Source organism: Filicampus tigris, chromosome 14 (assembly GCF_054856515.1).
Source record: "Filicampus tigris isolate MCC_2025a chromosome 14, RoL_Ftig_1.0, whole genome shotgun sequence".
Taxonomy (NCBI): domain Eukaryota; kingdom Metazoa; phylum Chordata; class Actinopteri; order Syngnathiformes; family Syngnathidae; genus Filicampus; species Filicampus tigris.
Genome location: NC_141230.1, coordinates 6,895,098 through 6,921,848, shown reverse-complemented (window position 1 = coordinate 6,921,848; position 26,751 = coordinate 6,895,098). Strand labels below are relative to the sequence as shown.

Below are 26,751 nucleotides of genomic sequence, written 5' to 3'. Positions count from 1 at the left end.
GGTGTACCCTGCCTCTCTCCTAAAGACAAGCATGGCTGCAACCCAAGTGTGGATAAGCGGTTCCCAGGATGAATGAATGAATGAACGTGCATAACTGATATATGACTTTTTAAGATTCTGTCTTGCAACAATATTGTGACATGCCTTTTAGTTCACTTAGCTGACAGTTTTTATTAGTTAGCGTATGCTAACAGCACATTTTAACACAAGCATATACGTATCATATTACATTATTAAAGGAGCAATAGTTTCGATCTTGCCTGATAATAATAACAATAATAATTTTGCGGCTTATGAAAGAGACTTACAAAAAAAGCTTTAATTGACCGTGATGTCTGCAATGGTGGAACCACACCACACCATCATCTTTATAATAACCCAAGTGAATGCTGAGAAATCAATAAACATCTCATCCTGCTGCACAAGATGCCGTTAAGCATGCTGTCAGCTGCCTCATGCTGGAGTGTCACTCAATGGGACAAACTCAGCTTGGAATAAATCAATAACTCTATGATGAGGCATTTAAAGAGCAAGCATTGCAAAGTAGTTTGGCTTTCGTGTGGGCTTAAAATGGAATGAAAATATGGAAAATGTAAACCGTCTGACTGCATCATTATATACTTCAAACTGCTCCTCCCTTACGTCCTGCTGAACTCAGTCTTCCACTGCGTTTGATCCATCCTACTCAGGTATCACATCACGTTCGTACTTTGTTGTTCAATATCATCCATCCATCATCTTCTACGCCACTCATCCCATGCAAGGCCGCTGTAAACTGGAGCGTATCGCACCTGACTTCGGACAAAAGGCAGACTACAGCGCACATATAGAGACTCGATCTCACCTTCACAACGCCACTTAGTGGGAGCTGCCTGCACCAAATTCAGGCAAATGTACCGCGACACTATCGGTTACTATCATACCATCATTTTTGTTGTTGTTTTCATTGGGAGGGAACACCCTGGACAAGTCACAAGCAAGGTACACATAGACAAGCATTCACAACCACATTCACATCTATGGACAACATTTAGACTTTTCGATGAACTCCCATGCATGTTTTTGGATACCCGTAAGAAGCTGGAGTACCTGGAGAAAACGCACACAAGCATGGAGAGAACACGCAAACTCCAAAAATGAGCGAGCACACAATGACTCAACAATGCTGTCAATAATAATAATGATAATTTTCACAAATGTTTATTATTAAATGTTATGAGGATTTGTCGGTAAAATATCTTTGGGCCTTTGTGCTGTGCCCATGCCTGTCTTATTTATTTGCTTACAGGTGTGCATGTAAATGATGTAAAATGCAAATGACCGTGTGACCCGCGTGCCATAGGTTGAACGCCGCTGTCTTAAAGCAGACGCGCAAAGTGGACTTGAAGGTAGCGAGATGTCAATGGGAAGACAACACAGCAGGAATGGCAGCCCAAAGTCCTTCCTACCTGATTTCTTCCTTTGCCGTTCGCAGGAAGAAGCCTCGCTTAGCATCCCAGATCAGCACCACACCAAGCGTGCGTGTGGCTGTTCCCGTGCTTCCAAATCTGTATAGTTGTGTCCACGCGGCTGCTGAAGGAGCAGGAGAGCAGCAACATCCCTCACCTCACCCTCCTCCACTCTGAGTGTAAGAAGACTTTTCCCCCCTCGCTCTCAAGCCCTGCCCATCTCTCTCTCTCTCTTTCTCGCTCACCGTTGAATGCTACTCGCTCTTTTTCCCTTTATTTTTTGTTTCCTCACGTTTAGCGCCTCGTTGGCTGGTTTGCTTGTGAGTGAGCAACTTCTTTTGTTTTTTTGCAAGTGTTTCCCCACTATATTCGTTTGGCGAGAATGCAAACATTGATGGCAAAAATAAAATGAATAAAAATAGGATCATCATTCATTTTAAGCCATCCCTTCCTGTTATAATGGCCTCCGTCGTGTGATTTGTCACATTTGAACAAAATGTGCGATGTGTTTGCAAGGCCACATGTAATGTGAAATCTAATTCGATCGGTAAATGTGGGATTTTATTAAGTGTTATTTTTAGTAATGAAAAAAAGTTGGTACATGATCTAATGAAATAAAAGGACAATACATTCATCAAAAAAGACAATTAGAATTTCAAATGGTCATAAACATCTAAAATACAAACAAGATCCAAAAAATGACACGCAATATAAATGAAATGAAAAAAGAAAAAAAAAAAAAATATATATATATATATATATATATATATATATATATATATATATATATATATATATATATATAATTGCAATAAAATAAAATGCCAGTAAGAAAATATTCCAAAATTAAATACAAAAATATATGAAACGTAACACAAATAAAATGTTACTTAAAGACACCTTACAAATTTGATTTTAAAATTAAAAATAATAATAAATGAAAAAATACAAAAACAATCATGCTTGAATTCATCATTTATTTATTATAATTCATTTATCAGGGTTGAAAAATACATTTTTTTTCTCCCCTGATTTAGGTATGTTGTTGCCTGTGTATTATGGAATTTGTCATCCTACCAAACACACACACCCACACACACACACGACGTGCTGAAATAAAAACAATGTGGGACAATATCATTGCAGTTTGTCGGGACGTATACAACACTGCCAGCTTTTAAGCGATTTACCGGCTGGGACAGTGACAAAAAGACCAGGCTTGGAGAATGAGGTGCAAGAAAGTTGACATAACCTGGTGAGTGGATTGACTTATTTACAGCTGTTGAATTGGCAACAGAGATAGCACTTGGCTGCCAACACAACCACATTGACTAGCGATGTTTAAATGTTCATTTTTGTCTGTCAGAGAAACCCCCTCTCTTCTCTGTCCGAAGCAACCCCAGTGTATTCACCCCCATCTACAAACACACGCGAGACACGAGCTGTTTATGTCAGTCATCAGCAAAATGGGAGTCCGTCAGTGACGGACTGAGTGACCAGGTTAATGATGATTCTGGAGACGGATGAAAACCCACTTCTGTCGATGCTTTGCTTTTTTTAAGTCTCCCGTCATTCGTCATTGGCCAGTGGTCATCAGTGATGGACTGACGGACCTTCCATGGGTACTGACGGAATGTGCACCTCTGCTAATAATATACCATACTAATGACTTTGACAGCTCTGACTCAACATTGTGGTGTTGAGATGGTGGGTTAGGATTGTGGGGTTGGAGTTATTTTGGATAAATAACCCAAAAGCACTTAACCTAAAGAAAAAAATGCAACAACAGCCATCTTAGCCATCTTGTGTTCTCAAGCACACACACACACACACACAATGCTCAGCATGTCAGCCGCCAGTAAAGGTGTCACTGCAGCGTGTCGGCCTGTTGTTGTGCTGCTGGCTATTTCTGTCATGACATCATTGATGAATGAAGCCAGACCCACCCCGCTTGCCCATTTTTCACCGAGTCATTCAGCGCACACACATGCACACACACTAAGCACACACACACAAATTCACGTCCTAATGCACCAGAGCCCATCTTTCTCTCAGCGTTTTGTTTCATTTTGCAGAATTCAGACTCATTTCCCACTTATTGCTGTTGCAATGCTAAACAAACCACATCCCCAGAGGACAGAGGAAAGGTTCCATTATTGTTTTTGTGTCTCTCCTCAATTCTAGCAGCATCCTGTCCTTTTTTCCAGCCGATTAATTAATCAACTGCGTTATGGATTCGCCTTGTTGGACGAAGAAGCAAATAACCAAATTGACCAGAGATGAGCATTCCGTCCCAGGGACGAAATGCTCCATCCCGCTGATGAAATGTAAGGACGGAAGAGCTTTAATAGGAGGTCCTTTATATTTATCAATAAGGATGGAGGGACGATGAAAGTGACGATGTAGGTCTGGAGACCTACATATGGAGACCTCTAAAAATGTCTGGTCTTGATTTTCTAGTAGTAGGTAAAGTTAAAATTGAGGGAAAACTCTGATTAATTTGACTTTGAAATTCTAGCCTATCTTAAAATCTGTCATCTGTCATCTTCCAAACCGCTTATCCTGTACAGGGTCGCGGGGAGGTGCTGGAGCCTATCCCAGCTGACAATGGGCTAAAGGCAGACCGCACCCAGAACTGGTCGCCAGCCAGTCGCAGGGCACACACACAGACACTGTCACTGAGTGGGAACCAATCCCACGCTGCCCGCACACAACTCAGGCGTGTGTACCATTACACTATCTTAAAATCCTAAATTGAAACTCGAATTCTTTTTCGGAACAAACTGCTTGAACCCCTATCATGGGTTGAAATCTTCATTCAATAGCTGAAACCTGACTTGAAACGCTACCCCTGTAATGTATTGTTATTTATTTGTTTTATATAAATATATTCTAATATATGTTGTTATTGCCAGAACTGGGCAGTCCGGCCCTGGGCTGGATCGGTTGGACCCTCCGGACCGGACGGATGCCCATTTTTTGGGGCGGGGGGCGACAAATTTTTAAAAATGGCTGGACTAAGCATGGCCGGAAGTGGATTTTAGTCCGGCCCACTAATCGGCCCTCATGCGTGTGACGTGCTGGCGAGGCGGCCAAATTTAATCTCAGCCTACTCAATGAAAGGCTTCTTTTTAGGCTTCTTTCTACTCCCGCATCGGCGCAAGTGACAACTGCCGTATTGATTCACGTGACCGACGCATTGTGCTGTTGGCGACAGATCTGCGACACATGCCACGCACACATCAGGAATTGTTGCTGCTCTGATCGGTCCATTATGTCACATGTTGCGATGACATACAGTTTCCCACACGGAGAGGAGGAGAGGATGCAGCACGCAGCTCATTGCTGCTGCAAAAGCAAACTAGTTTGGCAATAAAATTAAATGCATAATCTAGTCATCTTGGTCCCTTTATGGTTGTAACAGGCACGATATCCATTGTCGTCGCTGTCTTTTTGAAGCGACGGCCCCCGACTTGGAACTTAACTGTTTCAAAACAACTTGTGTCCGGGAGTATATTAAGCTGCATGCAGCACTCAAGTATGACGCTGCCACATCAAGGTGGAGTTCATGCACTTGTTCTGGCGTCATCTACTTCCGTAAATACGCAGTAGCAAACCTGCTGTGTATAGTGGTTTGCTGGTAAGCTTTTATTTTGAAGGCTGTGAAGGAAGGGAAGTGTGGAAAATAAATAACTTGTTGAATGCGACTTCTGGCCGTCTGTTGGACCCAAATAATTATACAACACGACAAAACCAACCCCGGGGCTCTCAATGGAAGTAAGCACATGTAGTTGGGTAAGTAGTAAAGTACTAGTGGCGCATTTTGAAGCGTGTCCACAGCGGGTTCGAATAGTAAATTAACTAGCTAATGATCCTTAAAAAGCTTCTGCCGTTAGCATGTCTCCCGCGGCAGTGGCAATCACGGACACTTTTTACGACAATGTTTATGAATAAGGGCAGGGGGTAGCGGTCGGAAGGGTACCCAGGTCAAGGGTGGAGGGTCACGGCCGGACCGGCAAAAAAGGGTCAAGTGCCCAACTCTGGTTATTGCAGACAGATTTGAATTGTGCAATTTCACTTCATCTGCACGACTACACGGCCCACGCAGGAAGTGTGTGACGCCTGCACACTCACTTTACAACAATCATGATGACAGAACAGGAAGTGGAAGGCAGTAATAAAGACACCTGTGGTTTGACAGTTGAACAAAAGTGTCTTTTAACCAAGAATAGCATACATCAAAAATACAACAAAATGTTTACAATTGCAGATTGAGCTCATTTTGTACCCATGGTTCTGCTTTTCAGTTTCTCAATGCGTTGATCAGCAGCAACACTTCTCACATGCACACCTTGCTTATGTTTGTCTTCTTATAAGTCACTGAGGACTTCACCGTGTGAAAATAATGTTTCTCCATCAACGTTGCTGAGTAATGCTGAAAATTCTTCCATTCTGAGTTGTTTTTTGGAAAAGAGCAGCGCACTTTGTACACACCAAAAAAATATGACGTATCCAAATCTGCTTTATTCCTGCTTAATTTGGTATGAAGTTTATGTTTTCCATTATTAGATTTACTTGTTTTGATCACAATTCATGTTGTTAATTAACTGCTGGGAGCATTTATTTCCAGAGGTGGGCATTTTTCACTAAAGTTTGCCGGTCCGTCATTCGTCATCCGTCAGCAGCCTGGGTACCCGTCCGTCATCTGTCAATCCGTCTATTATTCAAGCCGAACGAAACTGTAATCGTCTGTCGGTCAGTCCGTCATGTTATTTTAACCGCGCTTTCCTCAGTAAACATCAAAGGTCCAACAGATGAAAAATCCATCCATCCATTCATCCATTATCTGACCTGATTTGATTAAAATGCTAAATGGAGTGCACTATGTACAACATATTGGCTTGCTGCTCAAACAGCTCTACACTTACACCCAAGTTTTACTTAAAGGTTTTGCTTGCCTTAACCAGAATCAAGTGTCACATTCTTGCCAAAGATAGAATTCTGGTGGTCTTCATCTTCTTCGACTAGATTCTTCTTCTGTCTTTTAGCGTTTGGCTTTTGGTGCATTACTGCCACCCTCTGAAATGGAGTGTGGGGGGTGGCAAAATACCATTTCACAACCTCCTAGCCCCACTCTTTCCAAAAAATATAACTAGGAATGTAAAACCAACCCTGCCGAGAGTGTAGAGCTGGCCCACTGTTCCACGGCTGGGTCAAAAACCACACTGCTCCTCCTGAATCTGAGGACGGACCCGTCTCTCTAGCACCCTTGAATAGACCTTAGCAGGGAAATATGATCCCTCCGTAGTCGGAACAAACCCTCCAGTCCCACTTCTTAAAAAGAGGGACCACCACCCCGGTCTGCCAATCCAGAGGCACTGTCCCTGATGTCTACGCGATGTTGTAGATGTGTGTCAATCAGGACAGCCCCACCGCATACAGAGCCTTACGGGTTATTCCAAACGTTTCAGAAATCAGGAATTTTGACTTTAACCCGAATATTGACTGCATGTAAACATAGTAATTGAAGTCCCCCAGCAGGGAAAAGGGGAGAGCTCTCCAGCACACCCTGCAAGGACTCCAAAAAGGGTGGGTACTCTGAGCTGCTGTTTGGTTGCATTGGCACAAACATCAGTCAGGAGCCATTCAAACCACCCAAAGGCAGAGGGAGACTACCCTTTCATCCACTGGTGTAAAACACAGACAATTTAGCGCCCAGGACCATAGGGACACATAAATCCCTGCACCACGGTAAGGAGACAGCTCACAGAGGCGATCGATCAATCAATCGATCCATTAATCAATCAATCAATAAATCAAACTTTATTCGTACAGTATTTTTCCTAAGTAGCAATGCCCTCAAAAGTGTTTCACATTATTAAAACTACCACTGTGTGTGGTGTAATTTTCACTATTTGTCTTTTACAATAAAAATGCAGACCTGGAGCCAAGCAGCAGCACACTTGCAGAGGTCTTTATAAACAACAAGCTGAGAATGTCATTGATGAGAAACATGAGAATTTTAGTAAGCAGCGGCTAGAGAAGATAAATTACATCGGCCAATAAAGGGAATCTATTTTGGGGGAATATCTAGCAGCATTAGGTTGAGTTATTGCTCAATGCCTTGTCTACTCTGTATTCATTAACTGAGACACATTTCATAGTCAGTATTTTTTTTTAAAGGCACCTCAACAGGGAAGATACATGCAGTTTATTACTGGATGAATTACTGGATGAATACAGCAGCCTGACATTTGCATCTAAAGAAGGGGTGTCAACGTCAAATGGACGGGGGGCCAAATAAAAAATTTAGCTACAAGCCAAGGGCCGGACTGATAGAATGTTCATTGAAATTTTTGAAAATGTCCAGATTGAATCGAGTCCTTCGCGCCTGCTGATGATGTCACGCTTTATATTTCTGTAATATATTTCTTTGCCTCTATGTTTATCACCCCCCTGGCTGTTGTGTTTTTATGTTCGGAGTTACTAAATAAAAAATAAAATAATGTACATTACTGCTACTTTTGCGAGGCAGCTCGTACGTCACTTCCGCTACCCGAGAAGAAGCCGCTGCCCGTCTTGTGAAACAAGATCAGCGGAACGTTAGCGTATCCCCTGCCAAACTGGAAGCAATTTTCTGGTTGATTGTATGAACTGTACATAATGTGAAGTAAAATGGATAGGATCAAATGATTGGTTTGATGTTTCCAGCTAACTCTATTTTGGAGTGGCAAGGTATGGATGTGGGTGCTCCTGTCAGAGAACACAGGCCCGTATTCAACTTGACACGTCTAGTTATTGTGGTCTGCAACAACACAAACAAAGTCTAACCTAGCAACATCATCCGATGCACATCCATTAGTTAACAATATGCCTAAAGATTACAATTCATTAAGCAATTAATCAGCCAAACAATACATACAATACACATTCACAAATTTCATCACTAGAATGGTTAGCATACTAGCCGAAATAACTAACTGGAGTTCATCAACGTGACATGACTCACAAGAACATAACTATGCTATTATGTACAGTTGTTACCTGACACGAACTTAAATGATTAAATTCACCTTTTAACATTTACACACAACAACAAACGTGGTGAAACACGGGAAATCTGCAACTACTGAGTTTGCTGGCACGAACAAACTACTAGCTAGCTGTGTCGAAGGAGGAAAAAGAAAAGAAACAACGTCACTCGCTATCAACATTTAGCGCTCGAGGACCGTTCAATGCCTGCTCACAGTGTGGGACATCTCAGTACTACGTCAAAACTGAATGAATTTATCAAATGCCAACAATTGCTAATAGTAAAACAACGTGGGCTTTCTAACATGAAGTATTTCTTAATAAAGCGTATTTTACTCCGAATCACTTTTCACCACAATCCAATTCTGAAAGGCGCAAAACAGTGACGTGAAGTCTTCAGTCGGCACGTAGACGACCGAAGGTCGATACTCGCAAACGTAGCGGTAATGTTCGTTATTTTATTTTATTTTATTTTTTACATAGCAGACACAACAGCCAGGGGGTGACAAACACAGATGCAAAGAAATATATTTGAGAAATAGTGTAACGAATTGGATTATCTGTGTTGTGGTCGAATTTGTGTTTTGCCGGGTTGTGTTCTTTCCGAGGTTAATGAATCCATCGCGTGGCTGGATGGGAGGGGATGGAGGTGAGCGGAGCGGAGGAGGAGAGCCGTTGCACTTTTTTGACTGTATTGGCGTCGGCTGCGGCCCACATTAGCCGGTTGGACTAATAAAAATGTGATAATTAAACCACGTCTGTGTTCTTGGAAGACGCTACAATATATTTTAATGTTATGTGTATAATGTTAATTAATATTTTAATTTGATGTCATCGGCAGACGCGAAGGACCCGATGACATCTGCTACCCACACCGGCTTGCTGCGGTCTGCGGGCCGGATCTAATAATAAAGCAATATCATCCCAGGGGCCGTAGAAAACCTCAAGGCCCGCGGGCCGAATGTGGCCTGCAGGCCTTGACTTTGACATACAGTATGTGTTCTAAAGAGACAGTAATTGACTGAGGATCAATGTATCGATCGAGTGCACCTCACATATAAGTTCTGACATTTCAGAGGCCTAATTATGTCAATGTTATGTCAACATGATTTTCTGTCACGAACATGCTGCAAGATTTTTCAAAAAGTAATTCTCTGTACTGCTGGAATTTCTTTTCTCAGACTGTCTCACAGTTGGGAGAGCAAAACAAATAATCCAAATTGTTAGCCCCAAAACAAAAATACATTGCACAAATACAGTGATTCTCAACGTGCGGTACAGGTACTACGAGAGGTATGCTGTATCCCTTCAGTCTTAAATATGTGGGGGAAAAAATCACCGCCATAGGTGCAGTTCAATTGTATTCAACCTATAAAATAAATATTTTTGCATTTAATCTTTAAGAACTATTTGTTTTTTAAACAATACTTGGTAAAAAAATGTTTTCTAACATTTATGTGCAGCATGTTTTAATTGAACAATTGTTTGAGTTTTTGACTAAACGCAGCCTATTCTTAGGTTATAAAGCAATCAGCATCTTGTGCTTGAACTTGCACTGCCCTCCGGCACTCCTTTTTTGGGGCACTCTGGATAACCAAATGGCACATTTGTACAACGCACTGAGTTTCCGAACGGTCAGACGAAAACGGTGCGTGCTCAGAGCGTATTTCCAAACACATCCACGATTAGGGAACGTGGATTTTGGGTGCTCATCCCAGTTCTACTGTTCTTGGTCTCAGTTTTTACCAAATAAATTGCCCAAAAAATGTGACTTATACTCTGGAGCGATTTATGTTTTTTCTTCTTCATGATGCATTTTTTTGACTGGCGCGACTTATACGTCGGAGTGATATATAGTCCCAAAAATACAGACTATGTATAAATGTATGAAAATAGATCTAAAACAAATGTTTCATTGAATGTGTTTCAAAAGCAAAAACAGTTATAATGTGAAAACATTGTACAGTGTCATGTTTGGGTTTTTTAGTTGTTTTTTTTTTTCTCAGCATTTGTCTGTCTCGTCAATGATTGTGTCCACCTGTGTGCATTCCACCCCCTAGTGTTAGCCAATCAGCTCCCTCCTACCTTTTGTGTCTCGTCCAGGTGTTTCTCGTTGTCTCGTCAGTATGCTTGTATTAAAGTTCCTTGTTTTCGTTCGGCCCTTGTCAGATCATTGTCGCTGTCATGTTGTTTTGTTTCTCCCAGTGTTTTGTTTTGTTTTGTTTCTTAGTGTTTCTTTGTTACGTTGAGTTTTGGCTTTTTTGAGACTTGCTTATGCTGTTTTTTGTTAATAAATACTCTCTTCAGTACACCTGCTTCTTCTGCCTCCCTGCATTTGGGTCCTCCCTGCCGCAAACGTGACACTAGAGTTTACTACTGACAAACTAAATTTGTCAAGCAAACAAAAAGGAAACCCATGTGGCCAAATATCTTTAAACTGAAATGCAGCCAATCAATTCTAATCTGTTTCATCCACAATCCAGGCGCCCCTGAAGCGGAGCAGTGAAAATGATTTGTGCACTGCATGGGGGATTTCTTAAAATGACAAATTTGCAAGCGCCAAATCATCAGCTTTTGAGTTTACGTTATACATTTAATAGATTACTAGTATCATATCGTCAAGCAGAATCATCGTACCTACAAATCATCACTTTTCAGGAGACCCCCAAAGAGCATGTTTGTTAAACGATACACATTGCATCGTCAAAGAGAGCATGTCATTTTCAGCACTTTTGAATGGCCACATTTTTGTAAAAATAACACACACACACACATTTAAAATTAGTTGCTGGGTGTCGGCAATCCAGCTGTTGACATTTCACAGCAACAATCGCCATCTTGTCAAAGATGTGGGCTTCCTACAATCGAGCAGCAACAGACCGACTGCCAGTGAGATCACAGAAACACTCCCTTCCAAAAAAAAGAAAATGTCACAAAGACCTTTATGTCGCTTGAACTTGACATTCAAATCATCATTTACCATTTCTCCCAATGAGACCTCCACTGTTTGTAGGGTTTTGCATTTGCATTCAGTCACGCACCTTCCTTGTGTCCCTGGAGCTGAGCTCCAAATGCTGGTCAACAACAGTGGCGGTTTTGGAGGGAGGCGGCAAGGGCAAAACCTCCCATACCACGGCCCATCTCCTCGATAGAACATAATAAAGCTAGAATCGTTTTAAATGAACTTTTTCGCTGTTACAGTCTGCTTGCAGGTGACCCAAAAGTTTTGTGGCAACACAAAATAAATTATTAATATAATTATTTGAAAAATGATTAGGGTGGTTGTGGTAGGAGAAAGTGCGCTCTAATAGTTAATTAAAAAAATTGTGAGTCCAAAGCCAAGGGGTCATGTGATTGACGCATCCTCCAGCCCTTTTAAGTTAAAAGTGATCATTTTCATTTCATTTCCGCCTTTGCTGGTGGATTCACTTCAGTAAACAACCTCATGCACTCTTTTCTGTCTCATGCCTAATGTGATTAGTTTGCACTCACACGGCCAATTACACAAGGGAAGGCTCATCATTATCACACTGGAGCGCAGGAAAAATAAGTTTTCCTACTCTCACTAGACCTTTCGAATCATGCTTGAGCCCTAAGACCATGTGATACCAAGTTGAAAAAATGAGTCATGAGCTATTCATGATAACCACCACCTCACATAATAGAAATGAACACAACAACTACAAATAATCCACTGAATAAAAATTAAAATTCACTGCATAATTGGTCAAGCGCGGGAGCGTGTGTGCATGTATATTTTTGTTCCGCTCCTCCTGCCTGTTATTAATGATAGCCACACCTTGCACAACACAAACAAAATGGCTTGGAATAATCCGTAGAGTCAAAATTAAACACTACAGCATACTTTGCTGTCAAACATGGGCACACACACGTGCAATGTATTTGTACTTGTAGCTGTTGAATTCTCCCACCAGTTATTCATGAAAACCGCCAGCCACCTTATGAAGTAGAAATAAACACAACACCTTGAAATGACGAGAGAATGCAATTTCTGGAGGAAGTAGATGTGAAGGTTGAGAGGCTGAATTAAAAATTGTGGAAGGATATTGTGGAATGATATGAAATGATCTGAATGAGCTGAAATTGCTAAAGTTGGAAGTGTTTGAATCTTCCATCCACTATCGATACCGCTTATCCTCACAAGGGTCGCGGGGCGTGCTGGAGCCTATCCCAGCTGTCTTTGGGCAGTAGGCGGGGGACACCCCGAATTGGTTGCCAGCCAATCGCAGGGCACACAAAAAAACAAACATGCACACTCACAATCACACCTAGGGGCAATTTAGAGAGTCCAATCAACTTACCATGCATGTTTTTGGAATGTGGGAGGATATCAGAGTACCCGGAGGAAACCCACGCAGGCACGGGGAGAACATGCAAACCCCACACAAGGAGGCCGGGGCCGGGATCGAACCCACGACCTCTGAACTGTGAGGGGGACTTGCTAACCAGTCGACCACCGTGCCGCCCTGTGTTTGAATCTGTCAAATTGAAATTAAAGGAGAAAGCCCCCAAAATCAATTTTTTAGGCTTTTGTTTTGAAATTTTGAAAAAAAAAATGCGGTAGGAATTGAGGGACGTCTACACGCAAGAGTCCGGGGGGAAAAAAATTATGTTTTGGCAAATATGGTATGCTCCACTGGGGACGCCTACACACAAGAATCCGTGGACCTAATGTCTTAGCCAGTATGGTCATTTTTGTTGTCATTATTTGTTTCCTTTAGTTGAACCAGGCATTAAAAATGAACAAAATACTGAAGAAACAAGGGTGGTCTAACAATTTTTTGTGTATGATCAATGCTCCTCTCGCCAGTTATTTCTGAAAACCACCACCAGTAGAAAAATACACGGGGCGGCATGGCTCAGTGGTAGAGTGGTCATTTCCCAAACCAGAGGTTGTGAGTTCGATCCCTGGCTGTTGCGACCATGTCAAAGTGTCCTTGAGCAAAATACTGAACCCCCAGTTGCTCCTGAAGCTGCGCCATCAATACTAAGAAGCGCTTTGAGTGCTTTAATAGGTGATACAAGTGAAAGACCGGTCACCACAACGAGTTGTGCACTGAGAAAGTAGAAACAGCGTGTCGATCCGAAAATGGGAGCTTGTAGAGAGGCGCGGCTCCCTGCGATGGAACTAATTGGCTCTGCGTTATTACTTTTCCTCGACGGGCACCGTTGGAATCGGGCGCATTCTGCGCTTCTTCTTCCAGGGTCGCTGTGTCTCTGCAGTTTTTAATTAAAATTCTCCATTCGTGCCACTTTTCCAACCCGCCTCCTGCCCCACTTCCCTGCTGCCTCAAAGCAAAACACCAGACAATGCACATTCTGCCACTTCACAAGCATTTCATTACCCCTTAGTGTACAAATAACCTCATAAAAACCTTGACAAAACGTCAATAGGGGCAGGAAACAACATAAATGTGGAATGTAACCCATTCTAGGATGATTTTTATTTATTTATTTATTTATTTATTTTTTGGGAGTTATGGATGGATGGAAAATACCTACCTATCTTTCCACAAGGAAATCATGGAGATGGAACATTGAATGAGTGATTCACACATTGTTTCTGGCATTTTTGTAATCATGAATACCAGGGAATGAGTTTTATTTTGTGTTTCGAATATGACACATTTATTTGCAAGTTATGTTACTTGTATACACCTAAAGAGCAGAGATGGCCCCTTTTTTGCCGGTCCATCTTCCGTCCTCCGTCCGTGACCTGGGTACACTTCGTTCTTATTCATAAAAATGATCGTCCTTCAACTCTGTCCGTCCTCGTCCTTTTAAAGCGCTTCCGTCCTTACATTCCGTCCTACCACCGCCGCCCCCCCCCCCCCAAAAAAACATCTGTGCACTCATAAACATTATCAAAAGATTATTAGCTGGCTAATTTCTCAGGGTGTAACAAAAAATGCTTTGAATCGGATTTAAAAGGTTTTATTACCATGTACGTACGACAAAAACACTAATTGTCATATCAAGCATCTCTCTCTCTTTCAGTCTTGAGAGCAAACAAACCTCTGTGATCTACTTTAGAACACAATTCAGTTTGTTTCCAAGGACAGAAGTGGCCAGTGACAGCAGGATGAATAAATATGCGTGAGGCGTTAAAGAGCAGCGGTGGCAGCAAGTAAAACACAGCGCTTCGTGCCAGATGCGTCGCTTTTCCTCCTGCTTGCCGAGAGTGCTATCCATAGAGCCTGCTTTGGGAATCTCGTTCTGTCACTTGGCCACACCCCCTTTTTCAAAGACAACACTGCCCCTAAAATAGACTCTGAAAGCACCCTTGGAATGAATGAATCATTTTCTTCTTCTGTGGCGAATACAAATGAAACAAAATTGCTCTCTGCTACGATCCTGACAGTTGCCGTTCCAGCAGATAGTGACGTTGTCACTCCAGAGTCCATAACATTTGAGGTAAATTAGTGGTGGATTATTAAGTAGTGTGGTATTTTATTAATCTTCTTCTTTAGCTGTGCCACATACAGTCAAGTCCATAAATATTGGGATATTGACACAGTTTTCATCTTTTTGGGCTCTAACCACCACCACAAAGGAATTGAAAATGAAATGAACAGGACAACTTGGTGATTGTGATGACCTGTGCCAAGCGTCTACCTCAACTGTCTTTAGTTTCGGCTTGTTGTGTGGCATTTTCCCTCCACTTTTGTCTTTAGCAGGTGAAATGCATGCTCAATCGGATTCAAGTCAGGTGATTGACTTGGTCATTGCAAAACATTCCACTTCTTTGCCTTAAAGTGGAAGTCAACACAAACATAATTTTTTCAAGGATATGTTCTATGCAAGCCCACTAGTTGAAACAAAGGATTCTGGTAAATATTGGCTGACCTGTTTTCTGAAGCTGAGCCGTGATTGGGTTAATTTCCACTTTAAAAAATATATGTTTGATTGTTTTTGGGGTACGCTTCAGGTTATTGTCCATCTGCACTGTGAAGCGCTGTCCACTTCAGATGCATTTGCCTCAATGTGAACACATAATATTGCCCAAAACACTTCAGAATTCATCTTGCTGTTTTTTTCATAGTAGTTGTCGTAGTAGTATTTGTAGCATAATAGGAGTAAAAGTGCCCGGATGCAAATAATGAAAATCTGCAAGTAATTACCAATACATCCCTCAAGATGGTAGCAAAGCACTACGGTATGTATGTCTGAATGAAACTCTTCAACTCCTTTCAACATACTTCCTTGGCACCAAAATGGTGGCAAAAAACAACAACTTTGTTTTAAATGAAGCACCGCATTTCACTTCATCATAGTTTCCTGGCACCCAGAAGGTGGCAAAGCATAAATGAATATTCTCTAAATGTAATGGCAACATTGGTATCTGAAAATTCTGACTACTGGCCTGAAAAAAATGCAGACAGGAAGTTGCACGGACACAAGCAAATAAAGCCTCGCCTGCTCATTAGCATACGACCTTGGTGCGCCAGTGGGAATCTTCACTTCCTGTCATGCTTTATTCATAAATTCTGTGTAGTGTTGCAGCTTTCACAAACATTGAGGTTGCCCTGGTCATCTGACACACACAGATGTCACACCTCATGCAAATGCAACATTATCAAGGACTCTGAATTCCAGAAAGGTGTGGGGGGGGGGAATGGATGTGAAAGTCAGGGCGTTCTTGCTCCTGTCTTGTGAGTGAGCTGCAAACACAAGGTCTCTTCATTAGAATGCAGCAGAGAGCACCAGCGGAGGAGAGGAATGATGAAACCGGAGCTAAAAATAGCTGCCTCCCAGGATCCCCCTCATACGCCACTGTAAACACTCACATCCACCACCAAGCTTGTGTGTGCGTGTTGGGGAGGTTTGAAACCCTCTGTTCCTTGGTCATAAAGGAGTGTTTGTTTTAGCTAGCGTGTGTGTTCAATGAAAGCCATCTGTGGTGCTGCTGGAACAAGTTAAAAGCCTCTTACAAGAAACTCAAAAGACACCAACCGTCAGCTCGTGTCAGCTGACCAAAAACAGCACTTTGCATTAAAAAAAAAGATATTCAAAACATCTAGTATCCAACTCTAACCGTGGCCCGGGGCCAGTGCAGCGCTGTGTCGGACCACCAAAACACTTTAGATGCTGTCCAGTACAAATTTCATAAATGAATTTGATTAAATAAACACTATATTGTTAAAGAAAGAAAAAAAAAAGGTGTGTCCACATTGAACCTGCTTTCTGCTGAACAGGGAGTGTCGCAGGTGTGTTGGAGCCCATCGCAGCTGTCTTTGGACTGGATACAGAAAAATAGCATGTAAGGGACCTAAACCAACCTACTATTGCCCATGCAATATCCTATCCAATCTATCAGCACAGTTATTTGCAGAGCTGGGCGTTTACCTAGGTGGCGGACCGGTCCGTCTATTCGCCTATGACGGACGCCCATTTTGTAGGCAATAAACAATAGACGGGAAAAATAAAAAAAAATAGACGGATTAAGCATAGTCGGAAGCGCATTTTTTCCATCTGTGTAATCATCTATCGTCTATTTTTGCGGTGAGGCTTTGATGGCTGCGTCGAGGCTTCCGATTCCCGTTGGCTGCGACAGAGGCTTTTTGACTCCTTCTGGCCTATTTAGGCCGCCCGCGGTGAGGCTTCCATGCCACGGTGAGTCTTCTGTTTCAAATATATATAATCAGTAGGGTGGGAGACCTCGGTTTCTGAAGTCTGAGCCTTAATTTTGAGATCTGATTAATATGATTTAATAGACTTGCTTTCTTTCCTACGGTTGAAAGCAGAATTGGTAAGGGCTTTATTAGTCCATAGACAATGCAGAATTATTTCTAATCAATTACGCAATGTACTGCAAGAACTGTCCACAGAAATGTTCTTGACAAAATGTTAAAAAAAAAAAAGAAAAAAAAGGGGAAATTCAGACTAATTGCTCTCTGTCTCTCTCTCTCTCTCTAGGAGTAGGTGTACAAGTCTAGTCGTATGTTACAAGTGGTAATGTAATAGTGGTAGAATACACTACCACTACAACTACTACAGTATCTGTATATTAGTACCAATGATGGAAGTATTATTATTAGTAGTACTAGTAGCCGCAGGAGGAGGACATATTAGCAAATGGAGTATTTGTCTATTAGTACTGGTAGTAAATATATTTTAAATAGTAGCAGGATTTGTCAGGACGTCAGTGGTCGTGGTGAAAGTAAACAATATGGTGGTGACATCTGTGGATATGAGCATCAAATTGTGACTTACTGTGCGAGTTATTGACAACTAGCGAGCGTTTGAAGTAGCTACTATCCGGGATTAAATGATGCAGCGTGAAGACATTTGGGGCATCAGGCGTCACTCTCCCATGCAAATGAGCCGTGCAAGGAGACGTCAGCACAGCAAAGCACACTGAGTTCACGCCATCTTGAACAAATCCACGTGAGTTGAACACGAGGAATACTCGTGGGGAAAAAAAACAACCATGACGAGAGAACTGCGTATGAATAGAGCATTTCAAAGCGTTGCTAAAGTTAGATTATTTTGAGGTGCATGGGCCATGCTTTCCCAGTCTGACATCCAGGATGGATGATGTATTGCAGATAAGTGGCGCACACATTGGTTTCCATAGCAATGCTGATTCCAGTTGCCTCGATCTGCAAGCTTGACGTCATGAAGGCCAAAAACTGCAAGCCCATTTGAAAAATAACTTCAATACAGTGGTAATTCTGTTAATATCATAAGCCGAGGAAAACGTTATTCCTTGTATTTCATTAGAATCAATTCTTCTTAAATCGGACATAAAGAGTTGGACGTAAAGTCGATATCATTCCATTGAAGGGTTGGCTGCATGGTTCAGCAGGATCATTTGTAACGCAACAGTGCTGCCATCTAGTGGATATGAGCAGAACTACAGAGTTTGGACAAGCTTAGTATAAAAACATCCCAACATCAAACCCAAGCTCTCGGCTTCATGATGATCTAAGATTTAAGTAGCCCTTAATTTTGAGGGTACGTTCAGGGTATCCCTCTCCTTTTGGGGTGTCCTTTACTTTTTTGAGTATCATTTGCTCTTAAGGTTTCCCTACGTTATTTGTCTATTCTACAAATTTTCCCTACTTTCTAAGTGGCCGTTACCCTTCAAGTATCCCTCTACCGGTTGGGTATCTTCTTACTTTTTGAGTTCCCCGCACTGCCTTTAGGGTGTCTCTCTCCCTTTTTGCTATCCCTTTAAGCAAGTAAATCAGTGCTCCCCACCCACCAGTCCACCAGCAGAGACACAGAACCCCCGCCATCATAATTTATTTTATCTTGATTTTGAGAAAGGCGGTGGGGCGGGGGGCACAGTGGTCGACTGTTTTTTTCCCCCACTGACCGATTTGAAGAGCCCGCTGCTTGCACTCTTTACGAAGTGCCAGCATGTTGCATGGTTGTGTCTGGTCCAGAGCTGGGCATTTGACAAAAAATTTGCTGTCCGTTTATTGCCTTCCGCCTACAGCTGGGGTACCCTTCCGCTGTCCGTTCACCTGCCATTTTGTCTGGCCGGACCAAATAATAATCGCCTATAGGCTGGTCCGACTATCATTTTGAATGGGCTTCCGTTCGGGTTTCCGACTACCAACTTTGACAAACTGCCACAAGCGCCCCCTGCCCCCCCCCCTATTTTATATTTTGTTCTTCTGTATTTATCAACACGAGTCTTGGATCTTTCTATGCTAACCTGGCACCATATGATGTGGAAATATGTGTTGGTATGAAAATAAAATCCCCTGAATCCTTGTTGACGCCCTCCTATCAGCTACAAGGAGATGACAAACTGCATGGGAGCCATGCCTCCTTTGTGTTGTAGTTGTTCTCAGTGTTGTTCCAGTGAGCTGAGCATCAGCAATAACAGCAGCTGGCATGCGCCACACCCTGGACAAGCAAATCCCGCTGAGTCATCAGCTCTTTAACACCAGCTGGCATGTCCACGCTCTGACAAATCCCGCTGAGTAATCACGTCTTTTTGCTCAACGCGACGTGGCCTCACCAACACCCATGTTACCACAAGAAAATAAATTCTAATGTATCATACTTCCGCATTCCAACACGCGTGTTCATTGCAAAGTGTAAATTGTCCAGCAAATGTTAATGGTTGTCATACATACCCTGCAATTGGCTGATGACCAGTCCTTTCTAATGTACAGTATATGTAAATGTGACGCTTTTTCTCAAAGTAGCAGGGCCTTCGCGAGATAGGCAGATGCTAAGAGCGTTGTGGACTATAGGTGTGCCAAAATCGGGTGAACACTCAATTATATTCAAACGAATTATTATTACTACTAACTCTTCATTTCAAGTAAAAAATCAGAAATGAATATAAACAATTAAATAATGCCCAGGCAGAACGGTGGCTGAAGCTCTGTGCGTCACTGCGTTGAATTCACTCGTGGGTGCCCAACTAACCGTTGCTGTACATTTTGAAATTAAGATGGTGGTAGATGCACTTTAGCGATTTAGCGACTTTTCCGTCCCCTCTTACAACTTCTAAAAAAGGGACTAGCTATGATAACAGTGGTCCGAACGTTAGCAACATTCTTATTTCCTGCATGGCGGAAGGAAAAAGGCCAAGAAGAATTGGCCTGATAATTCTGTATGCAAATGTATAGCTTCATATACTGTACATATTGGCAATATTACAAGACGAGAGTTGACGAGTTGACAAGTCTAGGTATGATAAAAAAAAAAATCTAAATCACCTTTATATCAAAATAGAACATATAATTTCATCTTTCATGTTAGCGCAGAGATCATTTTAAGGTATAAATATGGTCACACATTGCGAACTCATAAATGATGGAAAACGTGTCATTTAATGAAACACAACAATTTCAAGTCACCTTACCGCTGAAACACACGAAAGAGCCTTATTTAAAGGGGAGTGTAAACTACGGCCATGTTTAGACGCCCATGTTTGGACTTCCCGAATGGAGCGGTCAGCGTGTCGCATGTATGTGTGTGTGTGTGTGGGGGGGGGGGGGGTGTTCGTGCGTGCACGCGTGCGTGCGTGTGTGTGTGCGTGTGTGTGTGTGTGTGGTGCGCTACAGCGTCACCGTGTGCGCTGAGAGAGTGAGAGCAGTGCGCAGCTTTGAGAACATGGCATATTGGGTGGATATAAGGAATGGGTTCAATGAGGTTGATGCACAAAGTTAACGTTGTTATTTTTGAAGTGGAAAGATGTCATTTTAATGACGGCTTATACTGTAATGCTATTTAGAATTTGTATTATAACAATACATACCATATCTACACACATAGCAATGAATTGAAACAAGACTATATGCTTTTTCTAAATACAAACGTCTTAGCAAAAGATTACATGTTGGTAAGCGCTTCACAATAGCTTCACGTTATTTTGCTCAAGGACACTTCAACATGTAAAAACTTTACCTGAAATTCTTCCTGTTGACTTTATTGTCATTGTGTTAAGATTACATGTATATTACAAATAAAACCTCACATTTCCTGATTTGCTGCATCCTATTTTTATTTATTTTTTCAAAGTAAAGTTGCGTCTAAATGTCGCGGACACGCCGGAGGGATCCCACCTTGGGCTCCATGGCGGCCCACTCGCCGAAGCGGCGATACTGGCCCTTCTCCAACAGGTATTGCCGTCCGCAGTAGTCAGGAAGCTCGTAGAAGATCCAGGCGCCGTCCTGCACTTGGGCAGAGTGGACGGTCCCCGGAGACCAAACATCTGATAGTTGATTGACGTCTTGCGTGAACTCCAGCATCTGACCGCTGAAGTCAGGCTTCTCGAAAATGCGGATTTGAAATGTGCCAGAAAACTAGAAAACAAACAAGGATCCAAACGTGTTTTCTATACTCAAGATCATATTATGTTGAAACACACAAACATAACACAACATATAACCTGTGTTTCCAGGACTGTTGTCAATAAAGATATATTTCAAATCCAATTTTTTCTTTTGAAATAATGCCCTGGAGTCAAATGCACTTTTCTATAGCCGTCTCTGTCACCCCTTCATTCACTCCTGGAATACACGTATTCAAAATAAGACCCTTGGGGACCCCTTGGAGCTTGGGGGCGAGTGGGGAAAAAAATCATACACAGCCAGGTCAGGCTTGCTCCAGCAAGCTGATGTTCTCCCTAAACAGAGCAAGTTTTTCCTTTTTTTTCATCCATCTGCAGCGTGGGTACCCTTCCGTCGTCAGTTATTATCGCCTTTTTTCGGGGGGGGGGGGGGGGGGCTGTCTGCCTCTTCCTTTTAAACGGGCTTCCGTCAGTGATTCTGATGGCAAACTTCGATGGCATCAAACTCTGTGCCGCGGCACAGCCGTGGGAAATGATCTAATTTGTGTGCCTGTGCGGTCTAGCGCCTGGCAGCGTAATCATGTCTTTTACTACGTTGTAGTACTCTTGCATACCAGCAGGTAGCAGCAGCAGCAGCAGGTAGCTAATTGACTCTGTTTAGAGACAAGCGAATTAGTGACGCATGTTTATCCAAGCAGGCCCATGTTTCACACTAAGTATCAATACGAAATATTACAAAATACTTTTTTTCTTTGTGTTTAATTCCTATCCAGTACGTTCAATGTTAAAAAAAAAATGCTTATACAAACAATATAACACTTTTATTGTTAAAATAAATAAAGCTTTTTTTTTTTTTCACAATTTCAGCTGGTGGTGTGCCGTGGGATTTTTTTCAATTAAATACATTTTTTGCCTTGACTCAAAAAAGTTTGAAAAACACTGGTTTGTTCAAATTGGACTGATGATGAAAGCCAGTAGGGGAGGGGTGTAATGTACTTTCCTTTCATGCCCTTTCAGCTATTATGAAGTTCTTAAATATACCATTGTAAGCTATTTGAAATATTTTGTTTTTGCATGACCTGTTTTTTCCTAAATAGAAAAAAGAATAGATTGTGCTTTGCAAGTTTTTATTTAAAAAAAACAAAAACAAACGAGTGATTGTCCTAAATATCCTGCCACATTTCTCATCTCTTCTTGTGCCCTGAATGAAGTAAATACTGTAGGATCTCTTTGTAGACGTGCTGGGGGATTCTCTGGCCAACAATGAAGTGGGAAAATTTGAACTATGTAGTTTGGTTTTGACATACCTATTGTGACAACAGCCCTGAAACTTTTGTGACACATCTGGTGTTGGATATTGTGTTTTTCTTGTAAAACATCCTTTTGTCATTTCTTTTTTATTGCCGTTTTTATTGTTGTAAAAATATTTTTCTCACTATTTCTGTGCTATTATGACCATACCCAGGCAAAATGTGTCTTTATATTACATTTTTTAGCTTTAATGTTGCAAATTTACTCTTATAAAATTTCTACCTTTTCCCTATTTCATCTTCATTCTAAAAATATATATTTATATCCTGCAATATTGTGACTTTAATTAGAATTTGATTTATTTATCATAACATAATAATTTTGATCTAATACATTTTTGACTGTTTCCCTAGATTATGGACCATATTACAAATGTCTTCACAAATTATGACTATTTTCATGTATCTATTCCCATGAATTTTTTTCAATTGTATTTTTTCATAAAACTGCAATACATTGTAAAATTCTGACTTTTTCCATGTTACAACTTTACTACTGAAAATGTATTAATTATGACTTTATTCTCATAAAATTACATTATTTTTGTTTTCGAAATAGTACAGCTTTATTCTTCTAAAATGTCCTCTTAGTATTTGGAGTTGATTAAACAAACAACAATTTCTGTAATAGTATTGTTTTCCTCTGAATAAATTCAGGGCATTTTCTCTGAATAATTATTCTTGTTAAAGTATGGCTTATTTAATGCTAATATTACATTTTTTTTAATCTCATAAAATGTAGACGTTTCCCCTAGGATATTACGATTTATATGTAAAATATCTTCTTAGCAAATACTATTTATTTTCTCATATTTATTGTCATAACATTTTAAGGTTAATATTACGATTTAATAATCATAAAATTGTAGTTTTCTTCAAGTTACAACTTTTTCCTCATAATGTAAGTTATTCTTGCAAATGTATTTTTTCTCTTAACATTACAACTAACTTGTTCTTGTAATAATACAGCGATTCTTTCCCTGTCATAATTCTCTTATTCCAATTTTTTTTTTTTTTCAAATCGAATCATGTTCATTATTATAAAAAATAAGACCTGGAATATTAAAAGAATCAATGGTATAATAGAGACTTTTTTCATGGGGATTCGCCAATATTCTATATATCAATATAGACGAACAGCAAAGATGAAGCTGCCCTTGAGAATGTTTTCTGAAGGTCTCTACGAAACATACATTGGGGATAACGTGGCAGGAACGGATGCTGGCAGTGCTGCCCTTCCAGTGGTGGTAGTCTGGGTACTCGCCCCTGGTGAGGACATACTGGCCTCCCAAGTAGTTTGGTCTCTCGAACAGAACCCAGGCCCCGCTCTTGACACGCACCGAGTTGCAGCGACTCAAGTGGCTACTCAGCTCGGGACAGTCGCTGCTGCACTCGTAATAGTCGCCTTGGAAGTTCTGCTCTTGGTAAAAGATGATCTGGGCACCAAAAAGTGAGGAATGTTGTTGTTGCTGTATAGCAGGGGTGTCAAACTCATTTTTGTCATTTTTGGTCACATTTAGTAGTGTAGTTAGCTTTTCCTCATTGGCTGTTATGACGGCGAAACGTAATAAATGTTTCATTGTCTCATCGTATTATTACACACACAAAACAAATTAATGGCTTACTGGTTTTGAAATCAGAAGTCTAGGATGATAGGTTGTTGAATTATTGTTTACTGTAAAAAGGCTAACAAAAATAATACTTCCAAAATCTCAACATTATTATTTATCTATTGTTGTTTTATTTAATATTTTAAATTTTGGTGCAGATTTTGGCAAAGGTCATTGGAGTTGACACACATAATTGGCTTTCACAGGCCACATAAAATTATGTGGCGGGCCGGATCTGGCCTTCGGGCCTTGAATTTGACACCTGTACTGTATACAGTGTACCCACGTATATAGACAGAATATATTCCAAATAATTCTTACACTTTTCCCCCTCCTACACTCTCTTAACATTCAAATTTGTTAAAACACATGTAAACTTATCACGACACACTTTTTAAAACATAATAAATGTATGTTTTTCTAGTATGAAGGACAAAGCACTGCACAGTAAAATACAAATAAAAACACAATAAGAAATGAATGTAGCAAAACAAACTTATTTTGCAAAGTGTAATTAAAGGCGGAATTCACCAAGTCACATTTTGTCATATTTGTTAAAACCGTCACTGTGACCTTTCGGTAGTACATATAAGCTGCAGAAAGAAATAGAAGGCATGCAATTGCAGGCATACCACCGCAACCTTGTGCTGACCTGTTACCTTGGGCTCCAATAGCTCTACTGAAAATACTGTGGAATATCTACTACTGTAAAATATAATAAGAATAATTATAATGATAATGATAAAGCATATCCATCATGCCAACAACTTGGCATACAACTAAGAAACAGAAGCATTAAAAGGAGGAATTGAGGACCCTTGTGAGGATAAGCAGCCCGGATAATGGATGAATGGATTGATGGAGCCCACTAGTCTAAATAACGGTATTCTAATTAATATTGCCCATGCGGAATATGAATTAAGCAGCAAAATCCACTCGTTTTTATCCATTTCAGGTTGGCATTTTGCCACTTACTGTCGACTGAAAATCACAGAGACAAAGTCTCAGGAAAGGACTAGACTGTAGAGAAAATATACAACTTGTTCAAATCGATATATTGCATTCTTGTCATATCGGTTATCAAGTATAGTTTTTTTCAAACATTCTGAACGCTGATCGACCCCAAAATCCCTGATCGCATAAAGTCTACAAAGATGTTCCCAAGATGAGCCCTTAAGCACTGTGATGTTATTTTCAGACAACAGCAGGTGGCGGCCCCTTGAGATGGATAAAAACAGGTCGATTTTCTTCTGCTTGGATCATATCCCACAAAGGCAATATTAATCAGAATACCAGACTAGAGAGGGAACATAGAACATATTATTGTAAATACACCACATGTATTTGTCTTGTCTTCCCCAAGATTTAATAAATCTTGGTACCAAGTGTCACACATTGGCTTTTGTGATGCATATTTTTCAGCAACCAAATAATAATAATAATAATAATGTTTTATTTTCATATTACAAGAGCACCATAATCTTCAAATTTAGAATCCCACTTGAAAAACAAACTAATCTAAATTTAATTTAAATACACATGATCTACTTTCCCAAGTCACAGAGAGCCACCAGCAGAAGGATGAAAAGCCACACGTGGCTGTGGAGCCACAGGTTGCAGGCCCCCGTTTCAACGCGTTGCCATGTAACTGTAACCTGTCCCAAGGCTTTCAAAACCCCTAGTGCTGGCATTGAATTTAGATTCTGATAAAATTTCGCGTTGAGCTCCAGTTTGGTCAGGGGCGGCCATGGTAGTACTTCCATGATATGTAATACACTAAAGTAGAAGGAGTCTATAAACGCTAGCTAGCCAAGAGTGTTAAAATAATTTCTCAGCTGCAGACCCCTGTCTATGAAAAGATAGCGAATGATCTAAAAATGAGGAAAGTGTGGTAGCAAAGGCAAAAAAAAAAAAGAAGAAAACAGGCAAGATTAAGTTCAGTTAAACTGAAGTAGGAAAATATGCAGGAATTGTTTTCATTTCGTTACATTCTATTTTATTCTTAACTTATAACCACATGTTTTTGTGCAGTACAATACTATACAGTGCTATTTCGCTTATTTCAAAAACAAAAGTTACCCCAAAAATTTGGGGATGTTTTTTGGGGGGGGCGTGTATGTATTAATGCCATTTTCATTCATCGGGGAAAGTTGATTTGAGAGGGACTACATTTTAAAAAAATCAATGTACCAATGTAAATGGATTGATATAAGTAAGTCATTCAGAGTAAATAAAAACAATATAAGCAATTAGACACGTTATGGTGGCAAGTTCTGACAAAATCTTCCTACCTTTCCCACTTGCTCCATGTTTGGGCCTCACACAACTTTTACCAACAGTTTGTTTGTCAGAACGTTCTCCACAAGCCCGTTGTGGATTTATACACACACTGTGCGGTGCACAGCATTGTCATCACAATGGCAAGAGCATTTACTGCTGATCTCCACACTAGACAATCCAACAGTGGGGGTCATCGAAAATGGGCCGAAGCCCAAAGAAAAGTATAAAAATAGACTAATGCTCCCAGAAGCAATCCTGAGCTCTGCCTTAGGTTCTCTTGAACCGCTGCT

General features: G+C 40.9%; 2 protein-coding genes across 7 annotated transcripts in view; both read right to left on the bottom strand.

Moving 5' to 3' along the window:
- Positions 1-1,612, bottom strand: part of dgkg (diacylglycerol kinase, gamma) — a 104,474-nt gene extending 102,862 nt beyond the window's left edge. For all 6 annotated transcript variants that reach the window (XM_086051695.1, XM_086051696.1, XM_086051699.1 and 3 more), the window contains exon 1: positions 1,449-1,612. The gene's annotated coding sequence lies outside the window, so the exon portion shown is untranslated. The remainder of the gene's footprint in view (positions 1-1,448) is intronic.
- Positions 1,613-20,955: 19,343 nt separating this feature from the next.
- crygs3 (crystallin, gamma S3) lies at positions 20,956-26,533 on the bottom strand. Its single transcript, XM_086051344.1, has 3 exons — positions 26,473-26,533; positions 23,765-24,007; positions 20,956-21,274 (listed from the first exon to the last, which is right to left on the bottom strand). The coding sequence occupies exons 1-3, from the start codon at positions 26,488-26,490 to the stop codon at positions 21,002-21,004; spliced, it is 534 nt and encodes a 177-aa protein (XP_085907470.1). The 5' UTR covers positions 26,491-26,533; the 3' UTR covers positions 20,956-21,001.
- Positions 26,534-26,751: the final 218 nt, after the last annotated feature.

What these genes read in the sequence shown, in the direction of transcription:
- crygs3 (XM_086051344.1), bottom strand. An exon ending in CCTGCCACGTTATCCCCAAT is followed by an intron (nt 21,275 to 23,764) that starts GTATGTTTCGTA and finishes TTTGTTTTCTAG; the next exon opens with TTTTCTGGCACATTTCAAAT.